Genomic DNA, 25,783 nt, shown 5'->3' on the forward strand with positions numbered 1-25,783 from the left:
AGCCAGTCGATTACACACAAACGCTCTTACACACAAACACAGTATACATGAAATGATTATGATTAATGCGGTCGCGTTAAAAACATTGCACAAGCGGTGGACTTAAAACACAATGAGTCTGAGTTTTTTGGTTTGAACAGAGAGTTCATGGTGTCAAGCTGTGTTTTGTACTTCGCGCTAGCTTGTTAGCTCGTGGTTTGTTTGACAGAAAATCAGAAGACCAACGTTAACTTAAATTCGGTGGGGTTAAATTTCGTTTTAGCCCCAACAAACCACAAGACAAGCGTTAAACCTTTGATATTTCCTCAGACAGAGGTATAATATTACTTGGCTAGCTCATTTTAATGCATTCGGTCATTATAACATGTATTTGTGTGTCTTCTGTGAAGTTGTCCTTTATAAATGTAACTGTTGAACAGCAATAATGACCTGTCAGTTTCAGATAAACCTCAGTTTTAGATTAATCTAATGGGTCTACCATCAGTTATGGCGTATCGTTAGTGTCACTTCTGTGGTTCAGATCTCAGTCTGTTGATAGTTTGAGGCGGTTGACAGGAGGAAATCCACTACCCGTGTGTCAAAAAGGGACTTTTCTGTCTTGAGCCACACAAGCAAGCGACTATATTTTTGAGTTTTGAGCTCATATTCAGGATGGCAAAGCATCAGTCCGGCAATGGAGTGCAACGGAAGGACAGCAGGAGTCTGGCCGAGCATGAGAGATCCTCTCTGGACTCGGACTCTGGGCTCAACGGCTTGGCCAACACTGAGATCCAGACGGACAAATATGGATTCATTGGAGGAGCTCAGCAGAACTCAGGAGAAAAGTAAGTGAACATTTATTGCTTTATGGTGATGTTAGACGCTTTGCAGTTGCTTTTATGGATTAAAAAGAAGATGTATAATTGTTACTTTCGCAACCATTAAACCATTACTAACGGACTGTTTATGTCCATGTTAGTGTAGATGAGTTACCAGGTCTGTAACACCTGTCTAAAGTCCCCAGTCCGTCTCTTTGCTGAGATTAGAATTTTGACAGAGTTTTGAAAATGGCTGTTCAACTCACATCTACGTCAATCTATGTAAGACTAAACAAAATATTTCATATAATGTTCTGAGCTCTGAATGCATTCTACAAACCAGTTTTCACATGCCATAAGTTTTTTTCTTTGTAGGATGCATTGCATTGGCTGCCTCTTTTCCTAATGCAGCTATTACAAACACGTGTCTGTTTTACATTAACTTACATGACTGTCTCTAATGTCACAGGACAAACCAGTTTAAAGCAGCTATGCACTAATCAAATTAATCTGGCTTTAAATCAATTGCAGAAAGGCGCATCTGTCTCCTACAGTTCATGGAAACAGAATGTCTCTTTCAGATCTCTCTGTGGAGAATATTTTCCCTCTTGCTGAGAACTTCCTTTGGCAGCACAGTTGCTCATCAATTTGTTTTGGAAGTTAAATCTGATATGAAACTGCTCATTGACTCAGTTTATTAACCCTACATGCAATAGTTTGACATGGGCTATGTACAGATAAATAGTTTTAATTGCTGGAAAAAATAAAGTTTCTAAATTGATTTGTTTCAAGACATTCTGCCTTTTTTGATTTGTGCTGTCATAGAGTGCGTTTACATGCACACCAATACGCTGATAACTACCAAATATCAACTTATTCAGAAAAGGCAAATAAGACATGAGACTTGAAATCAATGAGGTATTTTCTCCTTTTGACTTCATAATGTTGAACCTGCATGCACACAACACATTAACGCAAATTAAAGGTGTTTACATGTAACTCTGAATAAAAGGGAAAAATATACCTGTGGTGTTTACAAAAATTATATGAAAAATTATAATTTCGTTATTTTACTAACCTAATGACTCGTCGGCGCTTTATCAGTAGGTTGCACGACACGTGAAGCATTTTTTTTTTTTAGCTTTCACTTAAGAAGAGTTGTGCACTTTTTATTTTAATATATCTCTTTACACAAATACTATTTTCCACTTAAAAACTATAATTTCGTTATTTTACTCACTGATGAGCAAAAGGTCGAGGCAGAAATGACCATGTACCTGCAGGAAATGGCCATTGATGGGGAAGAGGACCCGCTGACTTGGTGGAAAACGAACGACAAAAGGTTTCCGTTCATGGCAAGATTAGCACGGAAATATCTGTGCGTATGTGCTACCAGTACTCCATCAGAGCGGGTCTTCAGCACTGTGGGTAGTGTAGTTACTCCAATCCGCAGCTTATTAAAACCAGATAAAGTGAATATGTTGGTATTTCTGGCCAGAAACATCGAAATTTAAACATGGTCTATGGTGAAAGATATTAGACTTCTTTACGCATTTTTCAGCCATCCGTTATGGAGCTATTCGATTTTGCATATTATTTTTTAAACGTTCATTTGTGTAGTTCATATGACCACTTTACAATATTTCAATAACATAATTTATTTTGTAGCCTGTGCTGAAGTTAATTGTGCTGCTAATTATAAGTGAAATGTTAATGCCAAGTTTCGGTCTGAGTGTTGTTCCGTTTTCTTGTTCTTTATTTGTTGTTCTTCTATGTTTTAATAAATGTGTGTTATTCATATTCACCTCGTTTCTTTCATTTAATTTGACACTATGGATTTATGGCCAAGGACATTTTTCTTTAAAAGTATTAACCAGACAAAAGTTATTTGACGTTCGCTGGTCTGGGTTTATCTTAAACTGCCGCTTCAGTGTATACAAGAGCTATGTGACAATGAGCAAGATTTTCTGAGACACTACAACTACTAATAATTAATTAATTAATAAAGGCTATTTTCTTGTAGCCTACAACATAAAATATTTTAATCTAAATGTACAGTGTAAGACATGTAAAAAAAAGACAAGAAGCTAACAATGTCAAGATCAATATTTGTGTAGCCTGCCTGACACGGTATTTTCATAGACTAACACGTCACGTCTCTGGCATATACTACAGTATTTAAAATAGCATATATGCATTAGTTATATTCTCAATTTAATTTACAGAGCAATCCCTGCAAAGTCTTTAGGTTAACTATAGAAGAGACTAGGATTAGTGAGTCACACTAGCTAGACTCGCAAAAGGGGGCGTGGCATCACGATGGTGGCTCTACATCGTGATGTTGGTCAGCCATCACGATGGACGATGATATCGTCCATCGGCACAACCCTATTCTGAAGTGATGCAATCACTTTGGATGAAAAATAGTTCAATATTTCAATCCTTTTATACTATATATCTCCACTTTCATTTTCACATTCTGAAAGTGAAAGTGGAGATTTATAGTAAAACGTACTTAAATATTGATTGTTTCTCACTCATACCTATCATATTGCTTCTTATAATAATAATAATAATAATAATTCCTTACATTTATATAGTGCTTTTCTAGGCACTCAAAGCGCTTTACATAGCATAGGGATGATGCGACGGCAGCCATTGTGCGCCAGAACGCCCACCACACACCAGCTATTGGTGGGGAGGAGAGAGTAGAGTGGTGTAGATCTTTAGGATTTTTGTTGCTTGAAAGATCTGGTCACCATTCACTTGCTTTGTATGGACCTACAGAGCTGAAATTTTCTTCTAATAATCTTTGTGTTCAGTAGAAGAAGGAAAGTCATACACATATGTGAAGGCATGAGGGTGAGTAAATGATGAGAGCGTTTACATTTTTTGGGTGAACTAACCCTTTAAGGCATTTAAATGACTACACACATTTTTGGCATTCTAAGCGTAATTGGTGTAAGATTGTGCATGTAAACATCCTCGATGATGAGTATGTGCAGGTACATGCGTAATCTGCCTTTGAATTCCACAGATTTACTTGGAATGCTTGTTATTCAGCATCAGAATCAGAATGAGCTTTATTGCCAATGCTTCCACATACAAGGAATTTTTCTTGGTGACAGAAGCTTCCAGTGCACAAACAATACAGCAACAAGAATAAAAAGCAAATAGAAATATAAGTATATATAGAAATACACAACAAGACAAAAAATATATATAGTATGTAAAAATACAAATCTGTTATATACAGTGCAAGGGAACGTAATGCAGAAGAGGTAGGATATGTTAAATTATAAAATTGACTAGGCTGTGTATTGCATGTAATGATAGTATAGTTTTTAACTGGTCAAGGTCAAAGTGTACACTTCCACACCTGGATGGTTTCTATCGAAAATGCATTACATTTTCTGCCTTCACGTCTCTCATCCACATTGGAACAGTATTTTCCTGAGATTATGCGCCAGAGAAACTAGCACGCTGCCATCTTGAAACTTTGGTCATGGTTTCTCTAGTGTAGCAGTTGCTATATAGATATCTGTGGTGTTGATGTCAAAGTGTAATTAGCTAGCGAAGTGGATTTGCAGGCTACAGAGTTTCCAAAAGTTATCATGATTACTTTTAATTGTTCAGGGGATGTCATAACAACTGGAAGCAGTGTGGGGAGATTTTAAAACATGAGTACTTCATTTATAAAGCTACAATATCCTACCTTCACGCTGTGGATGTACTGATATGCCTCTGTGTCATGAAACTCCAAGAGACAACACAAAGTCATTAAAATATCTCTGTAAGACACCTCTGAACTCTGACCATCACCCATCGCGTTATTGTTTATACGCCCAATTCCCAATGTGCTCTTTGCCCTCATGGTGGTGTAGTGACGCACCTCAATTCGGGTGGCGGAGGACGAATCTCAGTTGCCTCCGCGTCTGAGACCGTCAACCCGCGCATCTTATCACGTGGCTTGTTGAGCACGTTACCACGGAGACTAGCGCATGTGGAGGCTTCACGCCATCCACCTCGGCATCTACGCACAACTAAACACGCCCCACCGAGAGCAAACCACATTATAGCGACCACGAGGAGGTCACCCCATGTGACTACCCTCCCTAGCAACCAGGCCAATTTGGTTGCTTAGGAGACCTGGCTGGAGTCATTAAGCACACCCTGAGATTCAAACTTGTGAACTCCAGGGGAGGTAGTCAGCGTCTTAACTCACTGAGCTACCCAGGCCCACCATCGCACTATTGTTAAGGTGAGCAGATTTGTAAGTGTTAAACCGGGATGGGGGAAGGGGTGCCACTATATTCACACACACACACACACACACACACCGCATGCACACACAATTACACACTGCCATAATATGATCTGCCAGTTCCAAATTACCTCCATTTAAAACAAACAGGATGTTGGATGAGAAAAGCCAGAAAAGCGTAGCGTTGAAAAGGGGCACGGCTGAATAAGGTCAAGCTAAGATCTACACACCCCTGCCTTTTGCATGTTCATTGATTAAATATTTTCCCATATTTAAATTCATCCTGCAACCCCCTCTCCCCCCAAATGAGCGCAGAAATTGTGAAATAAAATTCCATCTGGGCCAAAAAATAAGTAGTTGACTGCTTTTGGCTTTTCCTCTTACATGTTCAACTCTAGTCCTTATGTGCTTCTACATAAATTAGCTGTTTCTTAAAGGAAAAAAGTCTTTTTCTGGTACTTTTTTCTTTCTCACACACATTCTCTTTCCAGTTCATTGTCATATAAAGGAGATCTTTGAATATTCTGGAAGTGCTGTGGTCCAGCATAGCACAGAACAATCATTCATATTAATGCCAGTAAAGTCTGTTAGAGAAAGAAGACTTTGCTCATGATATGAGGGCAGTTTGACAGCAGAATGAATGACAATTGTGCTTCTCCATGGAGAAGTCTGAATCCAGTCATTCACTTTGTTATGAGATTTCACTGTTTTGCCTTTTGTTTCCCTTCATTTGTTTGCTAATGCCATGGAGATGAACTTGAGCACCAGGCCTCTGGGGAGCATTATAGGGCACCAGTTGCAGTGCATGTTTGGCTGGCTCTTAATAGAATGTCAGTTTTGTTTGTAGGGATTGACGTGCTGGGATTCTGGGAAGTTTTCCAGATAGAGTAACAAAGGCAACATCTTGACAGGTGGATTGACACATTGACTGAAACCTGGCCATAGATAACTTCTTTTTTTGTTTGGGTTTTAACTTTTTTTGATTGCATTGATTAGAAATGCAAAAAGTTGGCAAAACATTCAACAAAGGGATTGGAGCGCAAAATATCTTTTTGTTCTTTGACTGGTGAGACACAGTGATGCTTTTTTTTGTTAATTATTTGACGTCAGTTCACATCAAAGACTTCAAAGGAGCTTTTATTTCCAATGAAGCTTGACCAACCACAAACATTTGTATTCACATGTAAAAAATTATCGTCTGATTTATCAGCTATTGGCCTGTTTTCCCCCCTTAGTTATCTGTATAGGTAAAACCCACTATCAGTTGACCGCTAGTTTATATGCAATGCATATAAACTAGAGGTCAATGGGCAAAATCGGGGCAATGGGCAAAATCTTTTATCTTTATTTATCTTTCATTATGGCTCTCTGTAAAATGTTGGCCTGTCATGTGTTTAACAGATCCAAATCATGTTCAATGGAAATTATTTGTAGTATTTGTAATTTGATGACCAAATAAGTTGTGGCAAAATATCTGTATTTGTATTGGTATTAGCCAATACGGTTTTGTTAAAATTGGTATTGGGTAAAAGTTTCATATTGATGTATCCCTAAAGTGTAGATTTACATTTTGATGTCAAAAGTATAAGAATGATCTCATGTAGCCAAACACTTTCTTTGAATAAGCTGATCAGTGTGCATGTGAAGACGCTCATTAAAGTTTTCAGTTCTTATTTAGCCAGTCAGAGTCTCTTTCTGATAGACCTGTCTTTCTCTAGCCAGTTGAAAAACTTAATTGGTCAGTCATTTTAGCCTTATGTGGTATTGAGCACCAGGAAGTTAATGGACGAGGAAAGAGTCTACATTTTTTCCCCCAAAATCATGTGCTTCCTGTTTTTCTCCTCTACCAACCACATGCTCTCCACTTTGGCCTACCACTGGGTGAAATGAATGGGTGAGGCAGCTCCTTTTGTACTTCATAAACCCATTCTCCCTTTTTTTCGGCATAGCACAATTACCTCAGCCAGCATACGGGAAAGATAAACAGGCTACATTACACGTCCTTGTGTCTGTAGTTTCTGTTGCACAGTTATAAACGGCCAATGTCACCTGTAATCAGATCTCTGGCAATAATAAAATCTGTCCTGTGTAATCTGCGTACAAACAGCATGTGTGCAAGTATATTTGCTTTCCTTTTCCATGTGTGTGTGTCACCAGGCTTTACACAACCTGCCCTTATGCTAACCCTTTAACGAGAGGTTAACTGACCCCTCAGTTCCTCAGGGGTGCCAAAATACCATAGTCCATACAGTTAGTGTTACTACAGTAAATCCATGGTACAATTTTGTAAGGATGGTGATGTGTGGAGTGAAAATCCTTTTGTCTGTGCATGGGACAGTTTTCTCCTGATTTCCTTGTCACTGCTGTTTAGAATATCAGGGCCATAAATATGATTTTAAACTGGTTTTTATCACTGACACATTTGAGGTTTCACTGTCTTTTGCAAGAGCGGATTATGTGCCAAATTAAAATGGGTTAGGCGACCCACACTGTTCTTCTCAGTGGTTCTCGCATCTCTGTTTATAATAGTCTGTGCTGTGTGGGTAAGTAAATGAGTACATGCAAGCCTAGCTCTGTCCATTCAGCCGTAATGATATTTGGTCCAGGTGAATTTGTATACAAGCAGTGCTTTAAATAACTAAGATGATTTTAGATGCAACTACTCAAAGTTTACCACATAGATAGTAACTACACATAAATGCACTGCGCACTGTCAGCGTGCTAAAAAAAAAAAAAAAAATAAGAAAAGTCACTTTTTTTTGGTGGAGATTTTTCTGGTAAGTCAAATTCCTCAAGTTTTCCCAAGTGTCACGTGAATTGAAAGTTAACCTTCAGTCCGTGATACCAGAGAGTATTTAGCACAAATGGACCAATTTTATTAAAATGAATGGGAGAAATTGGAACACCTTACACTCAATGGTTTTAGAAAAGGAACTCTGCCTTACAGGTAAAAGAGCCCATCAGCTTTTAGATGCAGAGATCAATCAACTCAAGAACATGCATGTGCATTAGCTGAAACAAGCCTGAAATTTATTTATTTATTTTTTAAGGGTGCTCTGAGCTGAAGAAGCACAATGTATGTTACCATTGTTGTCAGATTTTACTGCTGATTTGAAATCTGTTCTTTGATCGTAATCTTGACCAGCCAGTTTGGAGAATCCAGTGTTTCCTCATTGTAATTTCTCCCCATGTAATCTCATTGATTTGGAGCGTGGCATGAAATTTGCCACGCTCCAAATGAATTAGTCAGTTTCAATAAGTATGTAAATGTATACATAATAATAATATTGTAATATAAATACTATATTATTAAAAATATACATAATATGAAATATGTTGTCTATCTTTAATAGACATTTTATTTAAAAAGTATTTCTCTGGATTTATCTGTTAACATTTTCAATGCATTTTTTCCAACATTAAACAGACATTTTTAATGTAACTGGTGAGAATTAACTTGTACTCTTAAAGTGATCGTTCACTCAAAGATGAAAATACTGTCATCACTTGATGTTGTTGCAAACCTGTATGATTTTCTTCCAATCCGTGGAACTCAAAAGGAGATGTTAGGGAGGATGTTATTTTAATTAATTGGCTGTTAAAGGATTTGTTAACGGTGTCTGCCAAGAACTATAACATGTAAGTCAGCACATGATTGCATCACATCTTGCTGTGAACCAAGTGACTGAAGAGAAGGGTCTTTCCATATCCAAATCCCCAGATTTTGAGAAATTAATTTCAGGCCCTGATATTATATTTTTGCCACATGTAAATAGAGCATTTCAGAGTTTTAAACCATAGATTCTACGTTCTTATGACTAAATTAACCTTGACCGAGTAAAAATATTTGTTGTCAACTTTGTCTATAATGAAGACAAATCATTTCAACTTCAGATGCTCATTAACAGAACCAAATGTCATTAAAAATAATTAGGTCCAGTTTTTAAAAAAACAAAACAAACACAAGAATCGATTCTTGATTCCCAGTGTAATAAATATGTGCTAACATTCATGCATTATTAGTACATTCTAATCTCTGTTCTCTTTGCAGTGATAACCTTCCCCCAGAGGTGCTCCGACAGAGAGAAGCCAAATGGCTGGATATGCTCAACAGCTGGGACAAGTGGATGGCCAAGAAACACAAGAAGGTTGGTCTTGGATACAGACCTGTGTTTGTCAACATGTTTGCTTTTTGTTTTTGAATGGCTCAAATTCTATAGTGAATGCCAAAGTATTCATAAAACAGTCAACAACAGTAATCATGATGAATTTGACTTTGAATTTGACAGTTACAAATTGTTTAAAAGAATCAGATAAAGGTGTTATTTATGACCATGTTATATTTTTGGGAATTTGGTCACACATATTATCCTCCAAAACTGTCACTTTAAAGCCAGAAACATGTTTTACCAAACACAGACATAAAAGCTTGTTCCACGGTCTCATTGAACACACTAAAAATGTGCTCTGGTGTTGCTGAAGCGGTTACAAACACTGAGAATGCTTGCCTTCATTCTTGCACAGAGTATGTTCCGGGCCTTAGAGTTTCACTTTATAGTCCCAGTATGGTTTTGGCACTACCATAAATGATCAAATGTCTTTTTAAGATTTGCTTTGCTTTTGAAACTGGATGGGAATTTCTTGATCTTTTGGTGGTAATTCCATTCTGATGACTAACTGTTCAGACAAAACACTGAGTTAGTAATCACATGAGATAACAGCAGCCGGACACCTCATCAGTAGCTCACACATAATTACTATAATTCTGCTAGACTCTCTTCATACCCCGTTTACTGCCACACACATAAACACTGTCTAAGATTCTTCCCATGTATTAGTAGTTTTTGGAAGGGATGTAGTAGCTCACATTCACAGACACATTCTTCTGTTTTCTTGTTAATGCTCACGCTTTCCATCTCTGAAGGTAAAGTTGCGTTGTCAGAAGGGCATTCCTCCATCACTCAGAGGTCGTGCTTGGCTTTATCTTTCCGGTGGGAAAGTGAAGAAGGAACAGAATCAGGGCAAATTTCAGGTCAGTACATCTGCAAAATGTATCCATGCTGTTGAGTCCATTGCTCTGTTCCAATACCTAGTGAGCTGCCTACATAGACAGCATGATAATTATCTTTCATTCATATCTGAGTGGCTGCGATTCCACTAAGAGATTTCAGCTTCATGTGATTTTCCCAAAAATCGCAACAAAGCATATATCACTTTATGAACTGTTGGGCATGATTTAAGCAAGCTATACCAAACAGACAACAATATTAGCCTAAATTAGCCTAGCAATATTGCATTGTGTGGTCATCAGTCTCTTTTTCTCAGAATTCCTCTCACCATTTCTTCAGGTTAAACAAGATTGCTGAATGAAGCGAACAAACACCTTGTCCTCTCATTCAGTTAGTCAGCAGGTCCTTGTTTACCAACAATATATGTACCAGTATATTTATTTCATTCACAAACAAGAAGTCTCGTTCACTGAAGGGCATATTCGTTTAATAAAACCAATGATATGCTCCTTCTCTGCCCGCACTCGAATCCTGTTGGCTCGCTCTGTAGTCAATCAGGGCAAAGCAACATATTTGCATATCTATAAATGTAATTAAGACTTCTGAGAAGAGAGTATAAGGAGCATACCCAATTTTGCCTCAAATGACTAGAAAGTAGGTCTTACTTTTTTATACAGTTGATGTCAGAAGTTTACATACACTTAGGTTGAAGTCATTATAACAAATATTTTATCCACTCCACAGATTTAATATTAGCAAACTATAGTTTTGGCAAGTAATTTAGGACATCTACTTTGTGCATGGCACAAGTAATTTTTCCAAAAATTGTTTACAGACATATTGTTTCACTTTTAATTGATAATATAACAATTCCAGTGGGTCAGAAGTTTACATACAGTAAGTTAACTGTGCCTTTAAGCAGCTTGAAGAATGTGAAGAATTCTAGAAATGATTTCAAGCCTTTAGACAATTAGCCAATTAGCTTCTGATAGGAGGTGTACTAAATTTGAGGTATACCTGTGGATGTATTTTAAGGCCTACCTTCAAACTCATTGCCTCTTTGCTTGAAATCATTGGAAAATCAAAGGAAATCAGCCAAGACCTCAGAAAAACAATTGCGGACCTCCATAAGTCTGGTTCAGCCTCGGAAGCAATTTCCAAATGCCTGAAGGTATCATGTTCATCTTTACAAACAATAGTACGCAAGCATAAACACCATGGAACCATGCAGCCATTATACTGCTCAGGAAAGAGACACATTCTGTCTCCTAGAGATGATCATAATTTGGCGCAAAAAGTACAAATCAATGCCAGAACAAAGGCAAAGGTCCTTGTGAAGATGCTGGAAGAAACAGGTACACATGTATCTATATCCACAGTAAAACAAGTCCTATACATAACCTGAAAGGCTGCTCATCAAGGAAGAAGCCACTGCTCCAAAACAACATAAAGCCAGACTACAGTTTGCAAGTACACATGGGGACAAAGGTCTTACATTTGCAGAAATGTCCTCTGGTCTGATTAAACAAAAATGTAACTGTTTGGCCATAATGACCATCATTATGTTTGGAGGAAAAAGGGTGAGCCGAAGAACACCATCCCAACCCTGAAGTATGGGAGTAGCAGTGTCATGTTATGGGGTGCTTTGCTGCAGGAGGGACTGGTGCACTTCACAAAATATATGGCATCATGAGAAAGGAAAATTATGTGGATATATTGAAGCAACATCTCAAGACATCAGCCAGGATGTTAAAGCTCGATCGCAAACGGGTCTTCCAAATGGACAATGACCCAAGCATTCCTCCACAGTTTTGAAAAAATGGCTTAAGGACAACGAAGTCAAGGTATTGGAGTGGCCATCACAAAGCCCTGACCTCAATCCAATAGAAAATGTGTGGGTTGAACTGAAAAAGCATGTGCAAGCAAGGAGGCCTACCAACCTGACTCAGTTACACCAGTTCTGTCGGGAGGAATGGGCTAAAATTCCAGCAACTTATTGTGAGAAGCTTGTGGAAGGCTACTCAAAACATTTGACCCAAGTTAATCAATTTAAAGACATGCTACCAAATACTAACAAAGTGTATGTAAACATCTGACCCACTGGAAATGTGATGAAAGTAATAAAACCTGAAATAAAACATTCTATCTACCATTATTGGCATTTCACATTCTTAAAATAAAGTAGTGATCCTAACTGAACTAAGTCTACTATTAAATGTCAGGAATTGTGAAAAACTGAGTTTAAATGTATTTGGCCAAGGTTTATGGAAACTTCTGACTTCAAATGTATATTGTTAAATGCTGGACTTAACTTTTAGTTAGCAATATAAAGGACAACAAAACTTGAAATATCTGTTATCTGGTTATTCTGTGCACCAAAGCACAACATTTCCATTCGTAATTAATGTAATTTTAACTGTATGGTCTTCAGTCATCTTTACACATTCATGAATTGGGAATTATGTTTTTGTACATACCTACATAGTGGATTTCACGGCTTTCTGGTTGAAAGCAATTGACTCGCATACCGAACTGAACGAACAACATGACTTGATTAGTCAGTCAGCAGATCTTTGTTCATGAATGAGATGCCTCATCTTGAGACTAAAATCACCAACTAGTTCAGTGAAGGGACGTATTAGTTCAGTGGGTCAAACCAATGATATGCTGCTCCAAAGCCCGCATTAGAGTGCTATTGGCTCATGGTATAGTCAGTCTTTACTTTCTCTTGTGCTTCCATCATGAGCTTATTAGCTTTGAAAGGGAAAGACTTCAGTGAACGAGCATTATGAGTCAGTGAAGAGAAGTGAACGTGAATGATACGTTCACTTAAAAATGTATTAAAAAACACAAACACATTCACAAACGAAACATCACCGTTATTTTGGTATATTTTTTGAGGCTGTCAAAATAATTAATTAAACAGAACACGGGTGTCTCAAGGCGCATTTTAAAAGTTGAATTTCCTTTTAATTTGACACAGCGTTATAAAAATGCATAGCTACTCCACAAGACCCTGAACAGCAAGACTGACGGACGCGTTCAGAATGAACGATGGAGGTCTTTGGTGATTGTGTCTTAACTATGTCTTGCTCTCTTATCATCGTGTCGCTGAATAAGCATTAGGTACTTACAAACAACTGCATTTAATGAAATACGCTGGTATTATGAAGCTTGAGTTTGTGGTAGTACTATGGCACTCTGCAAAAATTAGTGAACAGAACCATCTATTGAAGCATTTCTTCTCTCGTTTTACTTCTTTACTCAGTGTTTGAGAATATGAATTGCTGGCTAAATCTTTTGGATCATTTTAACAGCCAGAAATATTTATTTGCTAGAAACAATTGCTAAAAAACTGTGCTGATTGGTTTATATTGATTTGTTTACATTACATTAATTACATTTTTTTTATGTTTTGTAGATTTTTTTTCCCCTGCCTGAAATAATGCCTTTTAAAATTATTCTGTCATTTGAATTTTGGTTATATTTCAGTGAAAATTTTGAATTTAGTTTTAAATTCAGACCTACTGACAGCCCTAGTATTTTAGAAATCAACTTTCTGCATTCATTAATGAACTATCATTGTGTTTGTGTGTCAGGAGTTGGACATTCAGCCTGGAGATCCTATGTGGCTGGATGTGATAGAGAAAGACCTCCACAGACAATTTCCATTCCACGAGATGTTTGTAGCTCGAGGAGGCCACGGGTGAGTCTGCCCTGCACCTCACTTAAAGGAATATGCCAGGTTCAATACAATTTAAGCACAATCGATAGCATTTGTGGTATAATGTTGTTTACCACAAAAAAGTTATTTAGACTTTTCCCTCCTTTTCTGAAAAAAAAAAAGAGAAGAAGAAAAATCTGTAATTCCGCAATATTCCTTTAACATGCCTTCGCTTTACCTCAACTCTCTTGACAGGCCAATTTAACCTCATTACTTCTGTTGTGAGCATTGCAATGTTCAAGTGTGTGTGTGTGTGTGTGTGTGTGTGTGTGTGTGTGTGTGTGAGCGTGTATTTATCACTTTGTGGGGACCAAATGTCCCCATAAGGATAGTAAAACCCGAAATTTTTGACCTTGTGGGGACATTTTGTCGGTCCCCATGAGGAAAACAGCTTATAAATCATACTAAATTATGTTATTTGAAAATGTAAAAATGCAGAAAGTTTTCTGTGAGGGTTAGGTTTAGGGGTAGGGTAAGGTTTAGGGGATAGAATATAAAGTTTGTACAGTATAAAAACCATTATGTCTATGGAAAGTCCCCATAAAACATGGAAACACAACATGTGTGTGTGTGTGTGTGTGTGTGTGTGTGTGAGCGTGTATTTATCACTTTGTGGGGACCAAATGTCCCCATAAGGATAGTAAAACCCGAAATTTTTGACCTTATGGGGACATTTTGTCGGTCCCCATGAGGAAAACAGCTTATAAATCATACTAAATTATGTTTTTTGAAAATGTAAAAATGCAGAAAGTTTTCTGTGAGGGTTAGGTTTAGGGGTAGGGTTAGGTTTAGGGGATAGAATATAAAGTTTGTACAGTATAAAAACCATTATGTCTATGGAAAGTCCCCATAAAACATGGAAACACAACATGTGTGTGTGTGTGTGTGTGTGTGTGTGTGTGTGTGTGTGTGTGTGTGTGTGTGTGTGTGTGTGTGTGTGTGTGTGTGTGTGTGTGTGTGTGCAGGCAGCAAGATCTGTTCCGTGTACTGAAAGCATACACACTGCACAGGCCAGAAGAGGGGTACTGTCAGGCTCAGGCACCTATAGCTGCTGTGCTGCTCATGCACATGCCCGCTGAGGTCAGTCCAAACTGCCTTAAAATTGTGTCTACGTAGGTAGCTGGCTGGAGCACAGATATTATTTTGCTAATTGCTTCATTAATTCAGCAGTACACTGTTTTACATGTTATGATAAATCAACAGAATTGTCAGAATTGTCATTATTAATATTTATTATATTAGTTTTGATGGTCTAAACTGAAAGGATCTGAGATTAGAAGTAAATTAAGTTCACTTGTTAGTCCTCACCCTGATCTGGTGTCTTTTGTTCTTTTATGATCATGCTCTGGTAGGATGCGTTCTGGGGTCTGGTCCAGATCTGTGAGAAGTATCTACCCGGATACTACAGCACAGGCCTGGTAAGAGCAGACAACACACAGTCCTCCTCCTTACAGCACTGCTCTGCAAGTTATCAAACCTACCCTCTCATAGATCTACACTAGGACTATCAATCAGCCTGAGAAATTGCACAGATCGATTATTTACAAGACGGCAATGCTCTCATGTTGTTATGGTTGTCTGAGCCAGTCATAATCGCATTAACAAACATTATTCTGCTGAGGGTATTTGCTGATGTGAAGAGCTGTTGTTCACAGTGATCAGGGTTCAAGGGTTGTTCCTCTTGTACGCTTCACATCCTGTTTAACTCAGCAGATCTGTTTATTAAATAAGTTCAGCTCTTTAAACTGCATCTAAACAGCCCATCTCAACAAGACTGGTATAGCAATATAAGTTGGAGACTCTTACAGCAGAATAGCTACTTCGTCTGTGATTTTATGGATCCTGTTTGTCAGAATCAGGTACAAAAATACACAGGTTTCTTTGTGGCCACATACACACTGCAGCTAATTCTGTTGTCACTACTTATTCCCATTTTGTACACCTAGATTGGTTATTTAGTGGAGTGACAACAGCATTCTACATCTGAATTCACATGTGAATTGAATCCTGAATTCATATGTGAATTGAATAGGGGTGACTCCTTTATTCCATTTACACATGGAATGATAACTGCAATGCAGTGCACACGCATTCACAGCCAATCAGAACATTTTATGTTTAATATAGTTTTTGGACCAATGAGATTTAATTGTGGGCAGGGCTATCTTCCATCTAATTTGGACATGTTATTTGGATTTTAGTTAATACGTTTTTCAGATGGGCTCACAAACCCTTTAGTTATACTAACACCATTATTGTCTTTAATGCTCATCTCTGTAACACAGTCCCTTGTTGATGAGGGAAGGAGGAAGTGGGTGCTGGTTAAACAGCCCACGTAAGTTTTATTTCGAATGCTTTTCAGCGGAACACAACTAAGTCAATGCTTTTCAGACAAATCATAAACAAACTGCTGCTTTTCAGCTAAACTGGGAACACATACACACATGATCAGGTCTCTCTCTTCCCTGTAGACTTCTCATCTCCCTTTTTATCTCAATGCCGCTCACTCAAACACAGAACATCTGTTAGGGAAATTATACACAGGTGCGAGTCCTTCCCATTCATTCCTCCTGGCCTCGCTCTCAATTCACAAACCAGTGCTCGGCCTCGCCCCATCACCACAATCTAATTGTTTTTTTGTTTGTTTTTTTAAAGACATTCATCAGACATCTTCTCAGCCAGATTTATTGTGAAAAAAATACTTTTTGTGAATAATGTTTTGCCGGGTTCTCCTGTTGCCAGGAATCAATGGCAATATTATGTGTGATGTTTTGTGGCTGGCCTTCATGAGCTTACATGCAAATATCCCAGAGTAGGCGGCAGGGCCACGCACGTCAGAATTAGATTAAACAAACAGTTGGGATCACACTCTCTTGTTCTCTTTCTCACTTGCGCCTGCCTGGGGTGGTTCCTCTCACCATTTCTATTTTTAAGTGCATGAAGCTTCTCTGTCAAAAAATTTGTTTAAGACATTTACTGTATGTAAATCACTTTGAATTTACAATGCTGTCTATCTAAAACAAAAATGTTCATAAACCATAGATCGGTTACATGTTAGGAATCTGTAAAATTAAATACAGTTACAGGGAAATATAACACACTCACTGCAACACGGCCCATGCTAAACAGCTTGTTTTGTTTTTTTTAAGGAATATTCTGGTCCTTAAATATGGCTCAGGTCTTTTATTCAGTGTCAGACTATGGGATCTTTTCAGCTGTTTTATCGTCTGATCACTTAAAAAAATGAATAGCATGTAATAATAATAGATTTCTTTAAATCCCTAATCCTAAATATGAGCAGTAGTTATGCCAAGCATATAGCAAGTAGAGGTCGACCGATAACTAAAGTGGTGGAAAAGGCAGATAACAGATTAATTGGCTGATTGTTTTTAAAATGTATTTATAGAATGTTAAACATTCTTCGTAATCTTTCTGTGACAGGCACAGACACGAAGGCTACCAGAGTGCAAAATTAATAAAATCCCAGATATCGTTTATTGTTAAACAATCCCCAATAATATCCAGAAAATAGACAGATTTGGTTTATAATGTGGGACTTTTAACTACAAACAAGCCCAAAACACACTGGAGACTCTTATTTTGAAATTATGGAAAATGTATCATTTGAAATGATTTCTTAAAATTACATGCAAGTATAAATAAATTAAGCTTTTTATAGCCTATATATTCATCAGATGAGGTTTAATGAGAAATAAGATTTATTATTATTCACAATATATTAAATGCTGTTAAAGCATTTATTTGCCAAATTTGGCACAAAAGTTTCATTGAGTTCTTTCCATGTTTTTGATGCATTTTGAGGAATATAGATTTTGTGTTTTTTATGTGAAATTAGATGAGTAAGTCCTGTGTCTTTAGATTTTGCTATATACACTCACCTAAAGGATTATTAGGAACACCTGTTCAATTTCTCATTAATGCAATTATCTAATCAACCAATCACATGGCAGTTGCTTCAATGCATTTAGGGGTGTGGTCCTGGTCAAGACAATCTCCTGAACTCCAAACTGAATGTCAGAATGGGAAAGAAAGGTGATTTAAGCAATTTTGAGCGTGGCATGGTTGTTGGTGCCAGACGGGCCGGTCTGAGTATTTCACAATCTGCTCAGTTACTGGGATTTTCACACACAACCATTTCTAGGGTTTACAAAGAATGGTGTGAAAAGGAAAAACATCCAGTATGCGGCAGTCCTGTGGGCTGAAAATGCCTTGTTGATGCTAGAGGTCAGAGGAGAATGGGCCGACTGATTCAAGCTGATAGAAGAGCAACTTTGCCTGAAATAACCACTTGTTACAACCGAGGTATGCAGCAAAGCATTTGTGAAGCCACAACACGCACAGCCTTGAGGCAGATGGGCTACAACAGCAGAAGACCCCACCGGGTACCACTCATCTCCACTACAAATAGGAAAAAGAGGCTACAATTTGCAAGAGCTCGCCAAAATTGGACAGTTGAAGACTGGAAAAATGTTGCCTTGTCTGATGAGTCTCGATTTCTGTTGAGACATTCAGATGGTAGAGTCAGAATTTGGCGTAAACAGAATGAGAACATGGATCCATCATGCCTTGTTACCACTGTGCAGGCTGGTGGTGGTGGTGGTGGTGTAATGGTGTGGGGGATGTTTTCTTGGCACACTTTAGGCCCCTTAGTGCCAATTGGGCATCGTTTAAATGCCACGGCCTACCTGAGCATTGTTTCTTACCATGTCCATCCCTTTATGGCCACCCTGTACCCATCCTCTGATGGCTACTTCCAGCAGGATAATGCACCATGTCACAAAGCTCGAATCATTTCAAATTGGTTTCTTGAACATGACAATGAGTTCACTGTACTAAAATGGCCCCCACAGTCACCAGATCTCAACCCAATAGAGCATCTTTGGGATGTGGTGGAACGGGAGCTTCGTGCCCTGGATGTGCATCCCACAAATCTCCATCAACTGCAAGATGCTATCCTATCAATATGGGCCAACATTTCTAAGGAATGCTTTCAGCACCTTGTTGAATCAATGCCACGTAGAATTAAGGCAGTTCTGAAGGCGAAAGGGGGTCAAACACAGTATTAGTATGGTGTTCCTAATAATCCTTTAGGTGAGTGTATATTCCAAATGAACAACCAAACCCAACTTCTCTTTTTATAATGGATAATATAACGCATGGCATAGTTATATAAATACCTGTGGAATAATGTACAGAATAGCAGGTTTAGCATAAAATATGATGCATAACATTACAAATAATGTAAAAGAAGACACAGCCTCATGGTCTTTTCTTTATTCAATTATTCCATATTTGTATTGAATTCGGAATTTCAAAGCATGGTAAGATAAAGAGCAATGTTACAAGAATAAAATTAATTAGTTCTGCAATTCTTTTGTCTACACTTGTAGTAAAATATTGCATGTATAGAGCTGTTTTATGCTATTTTTTTTTTATACAAGCTTAGTACAAATGAATTGTTTAAACTCACTGCTATTTTTAAGATATAATAGGAGGTATCAGCATATTACATAAATAAATGAATGTGTTTACAGTTCTATATTATTTATTAACATCATATTTCCATTGAATTCAGAGTTTTTGTGTGTGAGACAAGTAAAAGAACACAGCACCTGTTTTAACCAGTTGATTAGTGCCACGACCCAGACCTGGTGTGAATAGCGCCATGAGAATCCATTGTTCCTTTTCAAAAGGAATTTGGTCTTTGTGTAAATGGGCTTTTACAGTGCATTCCTGATATACATTTTATGAGTACGTGCGATCCCTTGGAATCAAACCCATGACCTCAATTGTTATTCACTTTGTGTCATCACATCTTCACATCTTTAGCTTGCCATTTTTACTAAAGCATTTGTTTTCTTTGTTTCGCCTCTTTTCCTCTCTGTACAGGAGGCCATCCAGTTAGACGGTGAGATCCTGTTTGCTCTGCTTAAGCGGGTGTCGCTAGTGGCCTACAGGCACCTGAAGAAGCATAAGATTGACCCTGTCCTCTACATGACTGAATGGTTCATGTGTGCCTTCTCTAGAACGCTGCCGTGGTCTTCCGTCCTGCGCGTTTGGGACATGTTCTTCTGCGAAGGTGCGGCTCACACCAACGGCCACTTAGATACCATATGCACTTTGCCCGTAGTTGACACCTCACCCCTCTGTGGATGATAAACGTTTTTAACACTTACATGGAGGATTTGCGCTTTGACTTTTGAAATCTACTTCAGAGTGTGACACATTACTATCAGCAGCATAGACCTTTAACACCATTATTTTTATTAAGAAGTCATTTAAGGTTATTGTGTTTATGTCAACACCTTCACAAAGGCACATACTTTAGGTACTTGGTGACTAAAGTATCTAAAGTTCTATTTTTGACACATTCATAAATACTGAACTTGGAACAGCATCTTATATGTTTACACCTGGTGTTAACATACACTTCAGGTGATCATAAGTAGACAGTGCTAAATACAGGTGCAAAATGTTTTGCCATCTGATTGCTCAAACCACGTTCAGATGTAGTCGAAAACACGTGACCACATTGCTTTCGTAGTGTACACACTAATGCATTCTAATGCATCCTGGACAACAGTGAAGGGCTGCTTATTTGCTTAACACCTTTCTACTTTGCCAGTTTAATACGGAAAACAACTATTACCATTTTATCTATGTTTTTAGGTCACCATGTCAAGTTAAAAATAGTTCAACTTTTGACATGCAGTGCAGCAGTTTATTGTCAGTTTTACAACAATGGACCAATATGGGGGTGGGGCATAAGCATCTAGACGGTATTGACTGTGTACATTAGCAATAGTGTATGGCAGTTCATGTACCTATCAACACTACTTTTATGTTGTATTTTGCGTGAACACCCCTTTACTCTGTTTAATGTTGATGTGTGTTGTCTGTGTGTGATGTAGGAGTGAAGATCATCTTCCGTGTGGGTCTGGTGCTGCTGAAATGCATGCTGGGAACAAATGAGAAACTGAAGTTGTATCAGGGCCAGTATGAGACAATGGAGCTGCTCAGATCTATTGAACCACGATACATGCTGGAGACTTTCCTAATGCAAGAGGTATCTCACACACACACAAACTTAAACACCATTATGTATGCCATTATATTTATATTTTGCTTTATGAATTACAACGCCCTTGCATATTAATATATATTAACCAGTTTTAAGTTGGTATAAGAGGTTTTTTATATTTATGAGGACAATTTCAGAAATTTGGCTCACACACTATTTAACTTGAGGTTTATATCAAAGAAAATCTGTTAATATATACTAAACTAGTGATTCCCAGCCATCATGCACCCCAGATGGTATGCAAGCAGGTTCCAGGGGATATGTGAAAAGAATTGGATTTTGCTTTGTTGAACTTATGAAACAAGAAGTATGACTTAAAATAAAAACAAATAACAGGGATTAGGGCTGGGTACAAATATAGTTTTTCTCATTAATCGAGATCTCGGGAACGATCCCCAGATCGATCTTTTACAGTAATATGTGAAGATCAGCACCGAGATCCTTTCACTGCATTTTGAGTTTGGTGTGACTCATTCTGTTTAATGTGTGTTTAAAGACCATTGAATAATGTCTCTTAGTATCCTTTCTGTTCTTTACAGTCAGTTGTTGATCAAAAACAACAAAAATGAAACAAAATAATAAAGAACCTTTGCAACTTCACTCTCATTAAACTCGCTCAACCAAAACAAAAAGTGGAACTGCTGGTTTTCTTAAAGAGACAGTACAGTAAATGTACAAATTGTGCATGTAAACAATAATAATGCAGGCTTAACAATATATGTATATATAAGAAAAGAAAGGATATTAAAAGAGACTATGCCAATGACAAATGGATTGCGTGGACCTTGTCTTTGGACACAAATGCACGGAACAGGTCAACCAAACTCAAAATGCAGTGAAAGTGCTGATCTTTGCATATTAAAAGATCGATTTTGGGATTTTAGGAGTGGATATTGAGATTGTTCAAAGATCCCAATTTATTTATACTGTATATAGTTCTGCCTAAATATTTGTTTACACATGTTAATATACTGTCTACCAAATGAACAAATTGATGAAATACTAATGATAAAATAACATTTGTAAAAAAAATATATATATATATATATAATATAATATAATATAATATAATATAATATTTAGCCTTTAGAACACATCTTTGATTTTGTGTTGATGAAAGGGTACATTTACTGATGGTGTTACGGGGGTACTTAAGGTATGAAAGGTTGGGAAGCACTTTACTAAACCAACCTCAGAAGGACTGTTAAAGAAAAATGTGACTACTGTATATGGAAACGTGCTCTATCAGCACATACATTGTGTCTCCAACTTAACATCTTGTGAAAAATAATAAACCTTATTCAACATTAAACTTCATCTGGTGAAATATATTTACAAACTCTTCATATGGTGAATAAATAGGCTATAAAAAGCTGGATTTCTTACCACTTTTGTTATCGGTATTCATCTGGATCTGATGAAGTTGGCCATTACTATGAATCCGAATAAAGTCTTTAATGTCTCAAAAGCACTCCTGAAAACATAAACAATTTGATTTAAAAAAATCTCACTTTCTATCCACCCATGACACTATGTGGGCGGAACTTCAGGTTAAACGTAAACAATCATTGTTATGTACTAACGCAGCAATAAAAATTACAGAAACTTGAAAACAAATGATCACAGAATTATTGCGAGGCGATATTGTTCTTCCTCACCTATCTGTTAATGATTACGGGTTTCAGAATGATGGGCAAATATCACAAATGGAAGCATTTTAGTTATTTTTTGAGTCTTTATCATCAGTGGAAGAACTGAGCTGAAGAGCGATGTAGCCTATTAGCACCTTCTAGTTTTGAGAACTGTAGATAATTGTTCATTTTAAAGCATACTGTATATTGAGTCTAGTCAGATCCTGAAGAGTTTGTTGTTCTGAGATTATGTACTTACTGCAGATACAGGGGAGGTCCAGACAGCAGGGTGCTCGTGTATTACAGGACTGCTGTGTATTACACAACTGTTGTTTTTCGGATAAAATACAATTATTTTGTGGGAGATGATTGTGTAGTAAGATCAATCTAGCTTTATATTTGTTATATGTACATAATCTCTGTATCTAAATGCAATAACCACAAATCAAAAATGGAAATGGAAAATGTACACTGCAGTCACGCTTGAGTCTCTAGAATAATAAAAACGATCAAATGCAGGTTTTCTGTCTCACTCTCCCATCTCTACCGCCCTCTCAGGTCATTGAATTGCCCGTTTCTGAGCGAGACATCGAGAAGGAGCACATCTCACAACTCCGCCGCTGGAAGGAGTCTCGTGGAGAGCTGCACTGTAAATCCCCACCCAGAATGCACGGCGCCAAAGCCATCATGGCTGCCGAGCCGCCAAGCCGCCAGGACCTAAAACAAAACCCCACAATCATCGTGGATCTGCCACAGGCCTCAGAGAGCCATGCAGAGGAAGAGAAAAAGACCAAAAAGAGAAAAAACAAGAAGAAAAATGACACAAACAACATTTCACCCCTTAATCCGTACTCGTTACAGAGTGACAGCCTGTCACCCGAATCACAGCACCTGCACAAAGACACACTTCTGCTGGGCTCCAATCAGAGTCTCAGTAGTGCAGAGCACGACACTTACCTATAAACCGTTGATGAGAAATTGGGAACCATGAATGTGCTTGTGCGAACCGTTGAATGTTTACTGACGGTGTTTTGAAGAGGGTGCTGCGTCCCCACTCTCAGGTCTTTGCATCACACGGAGTATATGACTTGACTGGACCAAAACAATACTTGTGGGAACAATCACATAGGAACTTTTCATTTTATTTACACCATGAAGTTTCCAAGTGTGTTTACATGATTTATGTGTTTGCGTATGTTTGGAATAGCCAAGACCAACTCTCAGATCTCCAAATAACATGTATAAGCTGTGCTGGAGGCAGAACGTTCATATGGTTCCAAGTTCAGCCCTCAAAATATCACTATGTGATAATCAGGAAGAATTGAATCTGCTTGATCCTGTACAACACCTAAACCTTTTCTAAACGGTTCTCATGTGCTTTAAACTATACTTCTGGTTCCTGCTAGATGGTACAAAGTGGAAATTTAAAGGAATAGTTCACCCAAAAATGAACATTATATCATTTAACTCACTTTTGTCTATGGTAGTGGGGTAAGTTTGGCAGTATAAATCACCATTCACTTTCCTTTTGTGTTCATGAAAGAAAGAACAATTCTGGGTCAGGAATTATGACGGCATTGTGTTAAATGGTGACAAAATGTGCAGTTTTGGCTCAGCTATTCCTTTAAGTACATAAAATATATTTTTAATAGCTTTGAGTTAGAGAAGTAGAAGATATTGGGTCTATGCCTGGCAAGGAATTTGTTTTCTGTTTAAAATGTTAATGTGACTGCCCTCAATCCAATTGCTGTTCACCTTCTTGACCACCAAGGGGCTCCATTGAGCTATTTTACACAGAATTGAGATCTGAAACAGGTCGCTGTTTATCACATGAGCACATATTGCTGCTCTGTCACATTTTTTAGGTTTATGCTCTGACATCATTGGAATCTGTCCTCTTGTTTCAGAATGACACTAATAATTATGTTTGTTATGTAAAACAGAAACACGACTTAAATGAAAGGCGTAGACGTATATCCCCACGTTAAAAACATAAATCTATTTACACTTTGTGCAATATTGTCATAAATTAACATATATTACTCAGAATTTAGCTCTTTAATAGTACATTTTCATTCCTTGCAAATGTGAGACACATTGCAGATATGCAGAATCAGTCTATGAGTTAAATGTTTTAGAAATGTAACATTTAAAAAGGCCAATTAAAGGACCAAACTTAACCTCCATTATAACAAATCCTGTGTGTATACCTATATGTGTAGGTAAGAATTATTGTCATGACCTGTTTTTTGTTTATTTAAGAGCCAATGGGATATTCTGTGGAAATTGCTTTTTATATGTGTGCTTGACAGCTAAATATGATTTTGACCATCATATTCTTGACTGAGGGATTGATTTGCTAATTGTTTTGACATTTCCATCTCAATTAGCTAAAACTGAAGGGATTCTGTAATGATCAAAATCATTTACCCTTTTATTGGGAGAAGAAAATATATATTTGTCTAGGGATGTAAAAAGCATAGCCAAGGCAATTTTAACACTATGTTGCATAGAGACATTTTATTCTCTTCTTGCTCTGGCTTCCTGTAAATACTGATATTATAAAGATACATATATTTATGAACATTTATGGGAGGATTTGCTGTGTATGCAATATTTGTTGAGGTGTATGTTATTGCTGTTAGTCTTTGCTTTTTCTTTTTTTTAGGGCATTTTGGAAGGAATTGATTATTTGGTAAGCTGTCATTGATGTCTTTCTCTCATCAGATGTTAAGTCAGTTAGCATGCATGTTGTATGACAACTACAGTATCCCCAAAAAGTATTTGGACACTTAAAGTGGCAAGTGGCATTCATTTTAAAGAAAGATGGCACACAAATTTAAATGTTTATATTTTCAAGTGTCGAAACACTTTTTGGCTCCAAATTGAGGTTGAGAGGGCTTGTATATTCAATACAAATACGATAGTGTAATAAAGCTGTATTGCACGTTTAGTGAGTGATGTAAACCTATTCATGGCAATTATAAGTTTTATGTTTTGAGTCACTGAAATGAAAGAGCAAAAGTTACATTCCAGCATTGTTTTTGGAGAATCAACCTTGCCCAAAGTCTGGTCTTTCTGTCAGAATATATATTTTAATATGGTCACTGTGTCAAAAAACATCTGTCTCTTTAAGAACTAAAGTTGTTTTCAATATTACTTTCTAATTTTCCACAGTCAAAATATAAATGACATCTTTCTGTATGCAAAGGACATTTTTCAGCGAAATCCTGATTTTCACGATTAAATTTGATAC

At 37.5% G+C, this 25,783-nt stretch overlaps 1 protein-coding gene across 1 annotated transcript; it reads left to right on the forward strand.

The window, feature by feature from the left end:
- On the forward strand, nt 1–25,783 carry LOC127637099 (TBC1 domain family member 10A-like). The gene is made up of 9 exons (XM_052118008.1): nt 1–824; nt 9,113–9,209; nt 9,986–10,093; nt 13,670–13,776; nt 14,760–14,874; nt 15,147–15,212; nt 19,705–19,894; nt 20,727–20,881; nt 23,086–25,783. The coding sequence occupies exons 1-9, from the start codon at nt 652–654 to the stop codon at nt 23,488–23,490; spliced, it is 1,416 nt and encodes a 471-aa protein (XP_051973968.1). The 5' UTR covers nt 1–651; the 3' UTR covers nt 23,491–25,783.

The sequence above is a fragment of the Xyrauchen texanus genome, chromosome 44 (assembly GCF_025860055.1).
Source record: "Xyrauchen texanus isolate HMW12.3.18 chromosome 44, RBS_HiC_50CHRs, whole genome shotgun sequence".
Classification (NCBI taxonomy): Eukaryota; Metazoa; Chordata; class Actinopteri; order Cypriniformes; family Catostomidae; genus Xyrauchen; species Xyrauchen texanus.

Excerpts from the sequence above, each read along its gene's own strand:
- LOC127637099 (XM_052118008.1), top strand. The coding sequence starts at position 652 with ATGGCAAAGCATCAGTCCGGCAATGGAGTGCAACGGAAGGACAGCAGG. Across the intron at positions 13,777-14,759 it reads GTAGCTCGAGGAGGCCACGG|GCAGCAAGATCTGTTCCGTG; the intron begins GTGAGTCTGCCC and ends GTGTGTGTGCAG. Across the intron at positions 19,895-20,726 it reads GGACATGTTCTTCTGCGAAG|GAGTGAAGATCATCTTCCGT; the intron begins GTGCGGCTCACA and ends TGTGTGATGTAG.